At 46.0% G+C, this 14,407-nt stretch overlaps 1 protein-coding gene across 9 annotated transcripts in view; it reads left to right on the top strand.

The window, feature by feature from the left end:
- Slc38a1 (solute carrier family 38, member 1) overlaps window positions 1-14,407 on the top strand; it is a 69,531-nt gene that overhangs the window by 28,709 nt on the left and 26,415 nt on the right. For all 9 annotated transcript variants that reach the window (XM_087555574.1, XM_087555571.1, XM_087555568.1 and 6 more), the window contains 2 exon segments: window positions 643-718; window positions 8,787-8,902. In XM_087555574.1, coding sequence (XP_087411700.1) covers window positions 643-718; window positions 8,787-8,902 — 192 coding nt within the window.

Below are 14,407 nucleotides of genomic sequence, written 5' to 3'. Positions count from 1 at the left end.
GGACATGGGGGTTGTGCTTAGTGACCCTATATAGTAGGATCTGAGCTCAGGAGGAACCTTGCCTCTAGTATCTTTTCAGCACCAGGAGCATAGTAGCCTTGGTTTTATCTGACTTTCTTTTTTTTTTTTTTGTTCTTTTTTTCGGAGCTGGGGACCGAACCCAGGGCCTTGCGCTTCCTAGGTAAGCGCTCTACCACTGAGCTAAATCCCCAGCCCCTCTGACTTTCTACTTAGTGGGAAATCCGCATAAAAGCTAACTTAAATTGTGTATGATGTTTTAGTTTACCTTGAAAATGATTCAAAATGTATAGCTTTTTTATACCTTATAGCAGTCTCTCTCGTTCAAGATAAGCAACAACCCCCTTGTGGCTGGTAGAGAAATATAAACAGGAATGAGGCGAAGAGCCTGCCTGGGAGTGCCCGGAGCTTATTTGACAACAGAAATGTAGAGAATGTGCGTGCTAGTGTGCTAGCGGCGCGCACACACCACACATGCACGCACGTAGGGGGCTAGTTGATAAGACAGTTTTTGGCAACCAGCTGACAACTTGTCATGTGGTGCGTGCAGTGTGTTTTGGAAAGGCTCCTGCTAAACTCACAGTCATTAACGTGAGGTTAACCGTGTTCTGTGTGTCTTTTCAGCAAGTTCATCTCTGATCGGGAGAGTAGGAGGAGTCTCACGAACAGCCATCTGGAGAAAAGGAAATGCGACGAGTATGTAAGTGTCCTCCGTATGTAAGTGCGCGAGCAGATTCACGTGACTCAGGGCGTGACTGGGGCAGCGAGTGCGGGCTGACTCTGAGAACCACGTGACTCAGGGTGTGGCTGGGGGCAGCGAGTGCGGGCTGACTCTGAGAACCACGTGACTGGGGGGGTGGCTGGGGGCAGCAGGCAGCGTGTGGGAGCCGACTCTGAGAACCATGTGACTGGGGGTAGCTTGTGGGAGCTGACTCTGAGAACCACATGACGAGGGGCAGCATGTACCAGCTGACTCTGAGAGCCTAAGGGCTCGTGACTGGGGGCAGCATGAGCATTGACTGGTAACCACACCGTGTGACTGGGGACAGCATTTCTGTGTGAATAGTGCAGAATAAAAATATATGTGGAGTCAGAAGGACTGGTGAGGGAGCCCCTGCCTGCTGAACTGTCCCACTCCCAGGACTCAGTTCCCCCCCAAGACCCGTTGTAGTGGGTTCTTCGGCCCCACCTCACCTCTACTTAGGTACAGGCCGAGTCCGTCAAAAGGAGAGAGCTATTGTTGCACCAGAGGCCAAGCAAGTTGCCAGAAGTCAAGCCCCTACCTGGTCAGAAATCCAGGCCACAAAGGCCACAAGACCAAAGGGGAAACAGAATCCAAGGAACAAAACACCCATCCAACTCAGAAATTAGCACCTAGACCTGTAATCATCCCAAACTTGGATTCCTAAAGGCCAATGCAAGAACACAATCAACCACAGCCAGGGCACTAGGGCACCGTGCTATGACAGGAAGGCCTGCAAGATATAGTTTTATGCAGCTGAAGCGCAAGAAAGCGACCGCAAAACCAACTTTATGAAAATGATAGGGGTTCTTAAGAAGTGAAAAAAAAACTTAAAGAAATCAAGGAAAAGACAAAAAAATTGGAGGAAATCAATAAACCACTTACAAAATGTTAAGGGGGTGAAGGAGACCTGAAAATTGACATGGAAACAATACAGAAAACGCAAACTAAGGCAATTCTGGACATGGAAGATCTAGGTAAGTGAACAAGAACTACACGTACAGCAAGCGTTCCCAACGGTATGTAGAGATGGAAGAGAGAGGTTCAGGCGTTGAAGATACAGCAGAAGAAATAGATTTATCAGTCAAACAAAACGTTAAATCTTAAAAGTTTCCGACTTGAGGGGTTGGGGATTTAGCTCAGTGGTAGAGCGCTTGCCTAGCAAGCACAAGGCCCTGGGTTCGGTCCCCAGCTCCGAAAAAAAAGAACCAAAAAAAAAAAAAAGTTTCCGACTTGAAACATCTAGGAAATCTGGGACACCATAAAGGACCAAACCTAAGAGTAATAGGAATAGAAGAAGGCTTACAGCTCAAAGGTCCAGAAAATATTTTCAACAAAATCATAGAAGTAAATTTCCCTAACCTGAAGAGAAAGATGTCTATAAACATAAGAGAAGCTTACAGAACAGATTGAAGCAGAAAAGAAAGTCCTTCTGCCACATAATAACTGAATGCATAGAACAAAGAAAGAGTAAAAGCTGTGAGAGAAAAAGGCCAAGAAACAGATTTAGAGTAACAGCCCACTTCTCAGAGGACTCTAAAAGCAAGAAGGGCCTGGACAGATGTCTTGCAGACTCTAAAAGACCACAGAAGATACTAGAAGGAAAACTCCAGCCCAAAGTGGTTAACTACATTCAAGAAAACATAGGACACACACACCACCACCACTACTACCATCAAAATAACAGGAATGAACAATCATTCATCACTAAAATCTCTCAATATCAGTGGACTCAATTGCACAATAAAAAGATGCATACCAACAGATTGGATGGGAAAACAGGATCCATCCTTGTGCTGCACAGAAGAAACACACCTCAACATCAAAGATAGACATTACCTCAGAGTAAAGGGCAGGAAAAGATTTTCCAAGGAGCAAGCTGGTGTAGCCCTTCTAATATCTTACACAATAGACTTTCAGCCGAAATTAATCAAAAGAGATGGGGAAGGACACTTCATACTCCTCAAAGGAAAAAATCCACCAGGATGGTGTCTCACATCTGAACATTACTGCCCCAAATGCAAGAGCATCCACATTCATTCACGAAACATTACTAAAGCATAAATCACACATCGAACTCCACATATGAATAGCAGGAGGCTTCAACATCCCATTCTCATCAATGGGCAGGTCATCCAGGCAGAAACTAAACAGAGAAATAATGGTGCTAACAAACATCATGATGCAGATAGACCTGACGGATACCTACAGAACATTTCGCCCAAACACAAAAGAATTTATCTCCTTCTTAGCACGTCACAGAACCTTCTCCACAGATGACCACACTTGGTCACAAAGCAAACCTCAACAGGTACAAGAAAATTGACATAACCCCCTGATTTTATTAGACCACCGTGGATTAAAGTTGGGCTTCAATAACAACAAAGACAACACAAAGCCCACAAACTCATGGAGACGGAACAAGTCTGTGGAACGACCACTGGGTCAGGGAGGAAATAAAGAAATTAAAGGTTTCCTAGAACCTAGTGAAAATGAAGGCACAGCTTACCCAAACTTACAGGACATAGTGAAAACAGTGCTAAGAGGAAAGGTCAAAGCACCGAGTGCCTCCGTAAAGAAATGATCACTCATGATCTCATACTTCTGACTTAACAGCACACCTGACTGCTCTAAAGCAAAGGGAAGCAAACACACCCAAGAGGAGTAGATAGCAGGAAGGGGCTGAAATCAATAAAATAAAAGAATACAAAGAACTAATGAGGGGGTTGGGGATTTAGCTCAGTGGTAGAGTGCTTGCCTAGCAAGCACAGGGCCCTGGGTTCGGTCCCCAGCTCCGAAAAAAAAAAAAAAAAAAAAAAAAAGAAAAGAAAAGAAAAAGAAAAAGAAAAAAAAAGAAAGAACTAATGAAACAAAAAGTTGGTTCTTTGAGAAAATCAACAAGAAAAACAAACCCCTTAGCCAAACTTGCTAAAAAACAGAGAATATCCAAATTAAAAAAAAAAAATCAGGGGAGTGGAGAGAAGGCTCAGTGGTTAAGAGCACTGACAGCGGTTAAGAGCACTGACTGTTCTTCCAGAGGTCCTGAGTTCAAATCCCAGCAACCACATAGTGGCTCACAACCATTTGTAATGGGATCTGATGCCCTCTTCTGGTGTGTCTGAAGACAGCTACAGTGTACTCATCTGTAATGCATAGATAAATCTTTAAAAAAAAATCAAAAATGAAAAGAGACAGCTTACTTCAAAAACCTATATTCTACAAGATTGGAAAATCTAAAAGAAATTGACAATTTTCTCAATAGATGCTACTTACTAAAGTTAAAGCGAAATCAGATTTAAAATGTAAATACACCTATATAACCCATAAGGAAATAGTCATTAAAAGTCTCCTTACTAACAAAAATCAAAAAGCCCATGGCCAGATGGTTTTAAAACAGAATTCTGGGGTTGGGGATTTAGCTCAGTGGTAGAGTGCTTGCCTAGCAAGCGCAAGGCCCTGGGTTCGATCCCCAGCTCCGAAAAAAAAAAAAAAAACAAAAACAGAATTCTACCAATACTCATCAAATTATTCCACGAAAATAGGGACAGAAGGAACACTGCCAAGTTCATCTTATGAGGCCACAGTCACCCTGATACATAAACCACACAGACTCAACAGAGAAGGAATTATAAACAAATTTCCCTCATGAACATTGATGCAAAAATATTCAGTAAAATACAAACCAAATCTAAGAACACATTGAAAAGACCAACCACTGTGATCAAGTAGGTTTCATCCCAAGGGTGCAGGGATGAGTTCAGCATGAAAATCCATCAGTGGAATCCACCATATAAGCAAACAAAGTAAAAACCCACATGATCATCTCATCAGATGCTGAAGAAGCCTTTGACAAAACCCAACACCCCTTCATGATTAAAGTCTTCGAGGGGTCAGGGATACAAAGGATTTAGCTAACATAATAAAGGCAATGCATAGCAAGCCATTATCCCAGACCCAGTTAATGGAGAGAAGCGTAAACAATTCCACTAAAACCAGGGGCAAGACAAGGCTGTCCACTCCGTATCTATCTAATTAGTACTTGGAGTTGTCGCTAGAGCAATAAGCCAAGTGAAGGAGGTCAAGGGGATACAGATTGGAGAGGGAGATGTCAAAGTATTGTTATTTGCAGATGATATTATGATAGTATACATAAGCGACCCTCAAAATCCTACCAGGGAACACCTACAGCTGATACATACCTTCGGCAAAGTGGCTGGATGCAAGATTAAGTTTAAAAAAAAATTTGCAGCCCTCTTATATACAAGAGAAATCAGGGAAACAACACCCTTCACAACTAACACAAAGAATATAACATATTTTGGTGTGACTAACCAAGCAAGTGAAAGACCCATATCACAAGAACTTCAAGTCTCTGAAGAAAGATCCTGAAGAAGGTATCAGATACTGGGGAGACCTCCCAGGCTTGTGGATCAGTAGAATTAACATAGTAAAAACCGTCGTCTTACCAAAAACAATCTACAGATTCAATGCCCTTCCCATCAAAATTCCAGCACAATTCTCCATAGACCTCAAATGAACAGTACTCAACTTCGTATGGAAAAATGAAAGGCCAGTATTGTTAAGACAGTCCTGTACAATAAAAAAACTTCTGGGCGTATCAGCCTCCCTGATTTCAAGCTGTGTGTACTACAGAGCGATAATAATAACCACGTCGTACCAGCATAAAAACAGAAAGGTTGATCGATGGAATCACGTTGAAGACCGAGAAATAAACCCACACACCTACAGACATCCGTTTTTAATAAAGAAGCCAGAAATATACAATGGGAAGAGGAAAGGACCTTCAAAAAACAGTAGAGGAGGCAAATGGATCCACATCTATCACCCTGCACAAAACTGAAGTCCAAGTGGATCTTTACCTTACCATAAAGCCAGATGCACTGACCCTGATGGAAAAGAAAGTGGGGCATATTCTAGAATGCATTGGAAGACAGTTTTCTGAACAGAACACCAATCGAGCAGTCACCAAGATCAACAATTAATAAGTGGGTCCTCATGAAACTGCAAAGCTTCTGTAAAGCAAGGACACTGTCAATAGGACAAAAGGACACTGTCCATAGGACAAAACAGTGGCCCCCAGAATGGGAAAAGCTCTTAACCAACCCCATATCTGACAGAGGCCTGGTACCCAAAATATATAAAGAACTCAAGAACCTGGACATCAACAAACCAAATAATCCATTTTTAAAAAATGGGGTTAGAATTCTCAACGGAGGAATGTTTCATGGCTGAGAAGCACTTAAAGAAATGGTCATCATCCTTAGCCATCAGGGAAAATGGGGCTCAAGATGAGTCTGAGATTCTATCTCATATCGGTTAGAATGGCTAACATCAAAAATGCAGATGGCAGCTCATGCTGGCGAGGATGACAAGGGGAGCACTCCTCCACTGCTGGTGGGAGTTACAAACTTGTGCAGCCACTTTGGAAACCAGTATGACAGTTACTCAGAAAATCTGTCTACCCCGAGACCCAGCTGTAACACTCGCGGGCAGAAACCCAGAAGACGTTCCATCCTGCCCTAAAGACTCTTAACTATGTTCATAGCAGCTTTACTCATAATAGCCAGAAACTGGAACCAACCTAGGTGTCCTTCATCTGAAGATTGGATAAAGAAAACGTGGTTCGTCTACACAATGGGATGCTGCTCAACTATTAAAAACAAGGATTCATGAAATTCACCGGCAAAGGGGTGGAACCAGAAAAGATCATCCTGACTGAGGTAACTCAGACCCAGAGAGACAGACATGGTATGCGCTCACTTATAAGCGGACATTAGCGGTTGAATAAAGTGTAACCACACTGAAATCCAAAAACACAGAGAGTCTCAAGGCCAGGATAGGTGAATCTCACTGTGAATGGGGAAACAGAGTAGGTGTAGCGGTGTGGATGGGGGAGGGGAATTAATGGGGGTGGAGGGGTAAGTAAGCATGGGAACAGGAGGGATCGGGTGTGGGGAGGATGTGGGGAGAGCACTGAGAAAGGCCGCTGGAGTTGGGGGCTGGAGGGCATCTCTGGGACAAGCTAGAAACCTGGTGCAGTGGTGGAAACTCCCAGGAATCTAAGAGGGTGGCCCCAGCTAAGGCTCCTAGTAGTAGGGGTTACTGAGCTCTAACCTGCCATCTCCTGTAACCAGGTAAGGTGTCCAGTGGAGGGATTGGGACACCAACCCAGCCACAAAACCTTCAACCTCCAATTTGTCCTGCCAGCTTGAAGCGAAAAGGTTAATGAATTGTGGGAATAGTCAGACAATGACTGGTGTGGCTGGAGACCATGCCAGGAGAGGGAGCCCACTCCTGGCACGGCCAGTGGCCGGATACTGGCGAGTTCAGAGAGCCAGGATAGACCCAAACATGAATGGAAAAGAATGAAAAGTAGATAAAAATTAAATTAAAATTTAAGTCAGTGGATGACTCCTAAGGGCATTCCGCTGTACTCATAGGTTGGCGTCTCAGTCGTCATCAGAGAGGCTTCATCCAGCAGCTGATGGAAAAGCAGATTGAGAACCCCGCAGCCAAACGTTAGGCAGAGCTTAGGGAAGAGAGGGAGGAAGGGTTGTAAGAACCACAGGGGCAAGAACGCCACAACAAAACCCATAGAATCAACTAACCTGGGCCTATACGGGCTCACAGAGACTGAACAGCCAGCCAGGAAGCCTGCATGGGACGGACCTAGGCTCTCCACATATGACACAGTTGTGTAGCTTGGTCTTCTTGTGGGACTCCTAACAGTGGGAGCAGGGGCTACCTCTGATTCTGTTGTCTGCCTTTGGGTCCCTTTGCTCCTACTGGATTGCCTTGTCTAGCCTTTCTAGAAGAGAATGTGCCTAGTTTTTTTTTTTTTAACTTTTTATTGGTTCTTTGTGAATTTCACACCCTGCACTCCAATTCCACTAATCTCCCCAGCCCCTTGTACCTGCCTTTGCAATCCCCTCCCCCAAAAAGAGAAAAAAACTTTTTGTGGAATATGTAGTGAGGCACAGCATACCCCATAGTGTTCCCTTTTGTCCTCATTTCTTGCCAGTGTTTATTGCAGTGACTTGTTGGTCTGGTTTGAAGCCTCTGGCTTCTCCTACTCCATCAGTACTGGATTCTCGCTGGGACTCCTCTTGGATATCCTGTTGTTGCCCTGTGTCATGGAAATCTTGTAGTTTTGGATCCATAGGACTGGGCCCTTCACACACTCCAGCAGTTCGTTTGATGGGGCAGATGTTGGGGTGAGCCAAGTCAAAGCCCCGGATGTGAGCCTGAGAGGTATCCGAGCTGCTCACTGCCCTGTTCTGACTGGCCCACCTAATGCTGGCAAGGGGCGGAGCCAGCTCCTACGTTCTCACATACTCAGGACTGGTTCATCAGCAGCATCTGCCGCCAGGGCCAGCTCTACCCTGCAGCCCAGGTGAGGTGCAGAGACTGCTTCCCTGAGTGTGTCCAGTGAGGGTCAGAGCCATCTCTCCCACTCTAACACCCTGGGGCCAGCTCTCCCATCTGCCATGGGTAGCAAGGGACATGGGGGGAGAAAGGTGGCTTCCCTTGTCTGTCCTCACTGAGATGCCTAGTCTTAATGCAATGTCCTGTGCCAGGCATGGTTGATAGACATTGAGGTAGGCCCTTTTCTGAAGAGAATTGAGAAGGCGTGGATGGGTGTGGAGGGAGGAACTGGGAGGAAAAGAGGGAGGGGAAAACTGCTGTCCCGATGCAAAATAAATTAAATATGTGTGTGTGTGTGTGTGTGTGTGTGTGTTGTAGAGAGAGAAACATACCAGCATATGTGTTACCTAACTACACACCTCAGATACACAGAGTCAGGGCTTTCATTCTGCCCTGAAAATGTTACTATGTAACTGGCTACATTTTCTCATACAACCCATTAAAAAAAAATCAGGCTGCAGAAAAAGTTCTCCAGTTTCGTCTCTCGGTGGGTTCTGGTAGCTCTGGAAGGGCTTTGGCTTGAAGGAATGCCTTGAGACCAACCACGCGCTTAGTGATGGTGTCTGTCTCCACTGTCCAGATTCCAGGAACAACCTCTCTGGGAATGTCTGTCTTTAACCTGAGCAACGCCATCATGGGCAGTGGGATCTTGGGCCTCGCCTTCGCCTTGGCCAACACGGGGATCCTCCTGTTTCTGTGAGTATTGGCAGCACCATGGGCTCTGTCTGGTGTTTTGTATGCTTCCTGTCAGTTCCTAAAGAAACCTGGGGGACAGATGGCTAACTGGTGTCTATTAGGTTACTTGGCCTCTGGGCTTACCTGTGGCCCCTCCCAGCGCTCCTCTGCCCTTACCTAAACCTCCAGCATCTCTCCCTCTCTCCTTCTCCCTCCCCTCCCCTCTCACCTCTCTTTCTTTCTCCCTCCCTCCTCCCTCTCTCTCTTTCTCTCTTCCTCTCTCCCTCTCTCTAATCTCTCATCTCTCCCTCCCTCTCTCTCTTCCTCCCTCCCTCCCTTCCTCTCCCCCACCCCATCTCTTCCTCTCTCATCTCTCTCACTCATCTTTTCTCTCTCATCTCTCCTCTCTCTCCTCTACCCCTCTCTCATGGCCAATTTCTGTCTGAACCCTTTGGCTGTACTCTTCCGTATCTACAATAAAAACCTCCTCCCCAACCACAGCTAGGAGCGGTCATATCCTCCTTTTATCCACTTCCTTCATCAGACAGAAAAAAAGAGAGAAGTTTCTAAACAGTTTTATTTGCTTATTTATTAATTTGGTTAAGTAACCAACATATACTTTCTGGTTTGCTTCAGTGCCTCTCAGTAACAGACTGAGTGCCTACAAGAAAGAAATTCTTGCTTATTAATCAAGTTGCTGAAATGTGCGTGTATTTTGTAAGGACAGAAACATTCAAAATTAGCTTTATTTAACTTTTTGTATTTGTTACTTCCGGATCCACGCGTCGCTGTAAGTCTCAGACACCGGGTCAAAATATGAAACTCGTTTAACCCAGCTCTTATCGCTCTGGTATTTGAGCTGCTTTGGAGCACGTACTGTGTGCAAAAGTAATTGTCACTGTGTTGTTGTAACTATCCAAGATGTACTAAGGAACTGTTTGTTTTGGAGACGAGCAATTAGCAGCACCTTTCTACAGTGTCAGTGGAAACCGCCAGCTTTCTGTTTGCATAAGTTCGTCTCAGACAGTTAGGTGGGGCATGACGAATATTTTCAGTTGGGACTTGGTTAAAATGGACTTTATGGAAAATCTTCGCAAGCCCTGTCTTCGCATTCACTCTCAGGTGTCTGGGAGGTCCCGCCCACCTCTGGCCACCTCCTCATTGGCCTGTTCCGTGCTTCTCTGGTCCCGCCCACCTCTGGTCTCCTCATTGGCCTGCTCCATGCTCCTGATCCTGCCTGCCTCTGGCTTCCTCATTAGTCTGCCCCATGCTCCTCTGGTCTTTTCAGTGGGAGCTTTGTTTTACTGGAAGTAGTGGCCAAACTGGCCCATCAACACACACGCACACACACACACACACACACACGCACGCACGCACGCACGCACGCACACACACGATTCATGTATATATGTAATACAGTGTGTGAACCAGTGTGCCAGGTTTAAAAGTAAAATGTATCAGACAATACATTTTTTCTGTTTTTTTTTTTTTAAATATGCGCCGAAACTCTGAATCTCTGAAGATACTACAGACATGCTCAGGTAGTTATACTTTTGATTTCCATTGTATGCCAAATGAGGAATCTGCGTTCCCTCTCATCCATCACACAGGTCACTTGTGAAGTTTCTCCGCCTTCACACGGTCTGAGGAACTGACTTGGGTCATCAGGTTTTGTGAAGCAAACACCGTTACTCAGTGAGCCGTCTCACTGCCTCTGTGGGTTGGTTTTGTTTTGTTTTGTTTTGTTTTTTATGTCGACCATATTGTATCAAGTTATCTGTGGACACAGTGTTAAGCATCAACTTCCTGGTTACATGGCTCCTGTACTTCTTGTTCTGCGACAGGTCTCTATGGAGTCTTTGCGACAGCCGTAGAAGGTGCTGGCGCCAGCCCCCTGTTTTACCGTTAGTGGAGCAGGCTCCTGGTTTGGGAGGGTCTTCATTACTTCTGGGACTTCTCTCTCCTGCTCCATCTCTGGTGTCCTTGTCCCATCTCCTGGCCGTTCTGGATTCGCCTCCTTACTGTTCCTTGCTGCTGAGACACTCCTGTCTGAGGACGCTTCTGCTCCTCCTGTGTCTTGGATTAGAATTTGTGTAACCAGGGCACTCGGTATTAGCAACAGTTGGCCTTCAGAATCTTGAAGGGCTTGCTGTGGACTCTAAAGTCATGGCTAAAACCTACAGTTAATGGTTCCTTACTGTCAAACACCCAACTAGTACTCAAATGGCTTCGAATTGCGTTTTTATATTTTTGAGGTGGCGTCTTACTAAGTGGCCCTCACTCTTACAGAGATCTGACTGCCGCTGCCTCTCCGGTGCTGGGATTGCAGGCCTGCAGCACCAGGAGCAAATAGAAGCAGTTGGCTTAATCAGATATGGTCCATCAAATGCGATTGGCCCCTACACTTTAAGTCTCCTTTGGTCTGTGTAGATTCCGAACTTCTCTCCATTCCCCCCCCAACCCCCCATGGGATTTGTTTGCTGGACAGACTGGGCCAGCCATCTCGTGGATTTCCCTCTTGTCTCTTTACTGTCTGACCTCCCCTCCCCCCTGCCCCCGTGCTCCCACTTGAGCTCTGTTTGTTCTGGGCGTACCCTTTCATTTCACACTCAAACAGTGTCTAGAGTGGGGGAAACAGGCCAAGTGGAGCCTGACGATCGCATAGGGCCTGTAGGTGATGCCTCCCCTGAGGGACTTGCAGAAGTCCTTAGCTTCAGGAACCAACCGCCTGGGTTCTGTAGGATGTGCCTCTTGGCTCTTAAGGTTATCCTTCCTGCAGGGCGTGGCCGCCATCTTTTTGAGACCAAGTGAGGGAAAAGGGATAGCGGAGAGTGTCCCAGGAGCATGTGTTCCTGAGTGTTTCATTTTCATTACCGCCTGCATTTCCTCCCTTGAGGCGGGGTGTGTCTGTTTCTAAAGAAAGGGCCTCACCGTTTAGCCCAGGCTGGCCTCCAACTTGCAAGCATCCTGCCTCGGCTTCCTAAGTGCTAGGTTATAGGTGTGTGCTGCCATGCCCGGCTAGACCTATAGTGTACATTGACTGATGCCTTCAGACTTTGGCCAAAATAGGAGAGGAACAGCTGCTTATGTTTATGGCGTATATGGTGGCAGGCGGAGCCTGGCAGCTTCTTCAAGGAAATTAAACATACTCAGCATACTTTCAGCCCATCCTCCCATTTCTCCTGGCTTCTTGGAATACTGGCAGTGCTTCAGGGAGATTCCGGTATGAACTAGATTGATGCTGTCTTTCTCTTCCAGCAGTCCAGGTTCCAGTTCTTTTCTCCCCTCCAGAATGGACCTGTTTTGTGTGTGTGTGTGTGTGTGTGTGTGTGTGTGTGTGTGTGTGTGTGTGTGTGTGTTAGCAATTTACTAGTAAATAAATTCATACAAAGACCTATTGGTGGCTTCTCACGAGGAAGCAGGAGAAATTAAATCCTTGTATCCAACCCACCATTCCTAGAAAGATTGATGACTTAATTATATTGGTTTAGGGATAACTGATCTAGTCAGTTGCCTTTTAATCTCTAAACAAAGCTAAGGATTGGGTAAAGAGTTCCCCGGATGAAGCCATTAGGAATCGTTTTATTCCATATACTTGAAGGGAGAAGGGGGCATAATCAAAGCCCCGAGGTGGAGGCCCTCGAGGGCAGTGGTATAAAGACTCAGAAGTTCCTCACAGAACACGAAAGCTTGCAGCTTCAGAACAAGGAAGCACTGACTTGTTTAAAAAACCCCAGCTGCTCACAGCAGTTGGCAGCCTCAGGTATCAGCTGCTCCAGGGCCCTGATCCAGCTCAGTGGCCAGCAGGGAAGGGCCTCGGGCTGCCCAGGCTCCCTTAGAGCCTCAACTGGGAAGGCTCCTCCCTGTCGCCCTGGGGCTGGGTGTGGTGCTTCACTGGGTCTGGAAACTTCTTGGTGTGATTTTTTTTTTTTTTTTTTTTTTTTGGCTTAGCGTAATGGCTGCCTTTACCATGTGCTACATGGAGAGGACTTTCCTAGTTCAGGGTCTGTTTGTTTGTCTGTTTGTTTTAACAGATTTATTTTCTGTAGGAAGCAAGCCCGGCTTAAGCTATCATAGAACCCAGTGTTCCCAGGAGTGGGGACCCGATGCCCGCAGGAGAGATGCACGTGGCCATTTCATCTTCGTCTCTAGTCTTTTCATGAGCAACCCTGTCTTCGCCTGAGCGAAGCTGAGAGGAGGGCAGGCAAGGCAGCCCAGCAGGTTAAAAGCACTTGCCCCACTGGAGAGATGGCTCAGTGGTTAAGAGCGCTGACTGCTCTTCCAGAGGTCCTGAGTTCAAATCCCAGCAACCACATGGTGGCTCACAACCGTCTGTAATGAGATCTGACGCCCTCTTCTGGTGTGTCTGAAGACAGCTACAGTGTACTCATCTATAATAAATAAATCTTTAAAAAAAAAGAAGTAATTGAACTTTTAATCACCTATTATCAAGCTAAACACCAAGTAATAGTAAAGTCAGACGATGTCAAATCTACAGTAAGAAAATGGGCTGAAAACCTGTGGCCGTTCCACCGAATATCAGTCCGTTGCTTAGAAGAGTCAAATGGACTTAGGGACTGGTACGGAAACTTTTCCATGGTAGATTATACATATGTGACATTGTAGCAGGAGAAACAGAGTGAATACTGGCTGGAAGGACCATGGGGACAACCTGTGCACATCTGTGCATTGGCCAGAATGTTTGAGTTACAGATTGAGCAACACGCTAGCTAGTTCCTCTGTCCATACATTGTAGGAATCTGGTCCGCATTAGATTGTCACTTTAAGAACATGTTATCCCCAACTATTCTTCACTATCAAGACATGCTTGCGTGCACATGAGTGTGCGTGCATGTGCAGGCGCACGTATGCATATGTGAATGTATTAGGAAGCCAAAGGCAACTCTCTCGGGTCCTCACAGAAAGCGCGTTACCAACCGAGCCATCTCCCTGTTCCCAAGGCCTTCATGTTCTCCTTTTGCACCAGGTTTTTTTGTTTGTTTTTGGTTTTTTTTTTTTTCTTTTTTCGGAGCTGGGGACCGAACCCAGGGCCTTGCACTTGCTAGGCAAGCACTCTACCACTGAGCTAAGTCCCCAACCCCTTGCACCATGTTCTAACGTCTGTACTCCTTCCCACAATTCCACTGAGCAGAGGTTGCGGGGCGCCTTTCCAGAGAGCCTTCTGTTCTTGAATGGACACCATCTCTTCTTGTATGTTTTCAAGAGGCGGAGTGATGGAATGACCCTCCCCCGCCCCCAAGGTTATAATTTTGCTCTAAACAGAGGATGGCATACGTGCCACACATCGAAGTAATTCGTGTTAATGCTAGCCCATCTGCTCTGGGCACCCCTGAGGAAAGATGAATATGTAGTGTAAAGGCCTGGAGGCCTCGATCTTTCCGGATGGTCCTGGGGTCCATGGCTTTCGTACTCATCTCCCTTCTTGTCAGTCAGTTACTTGTTTTTTGTAAAATTCTTGGAGTTATTGTCACAGTTCCTTAGAAATGATCTGAGGAGAAAAATGTG

This window comes from Rattus norvegicus, chromosome 7, assembly GCF_021556685.1.
Source record: "Rattus norvegicus strain SHRSP/BbbUtx chromosome 7, alternate assembly SHRSP_T2T, whole genome shotgun sequence".
In the NCBI taxonomy this organism is placed as follows: domain Eukaryota; kingdom Metazoa; phylum Chordata; class Mammalia; order Rodentia; family Muridae; genus Rattus; species Rattus norvegicus.
The sequence above is the reverse complement of the archived record's forward strand: the minus strand, read 5'-3'. Positions and strand labels throughout refer to the sequence as shown.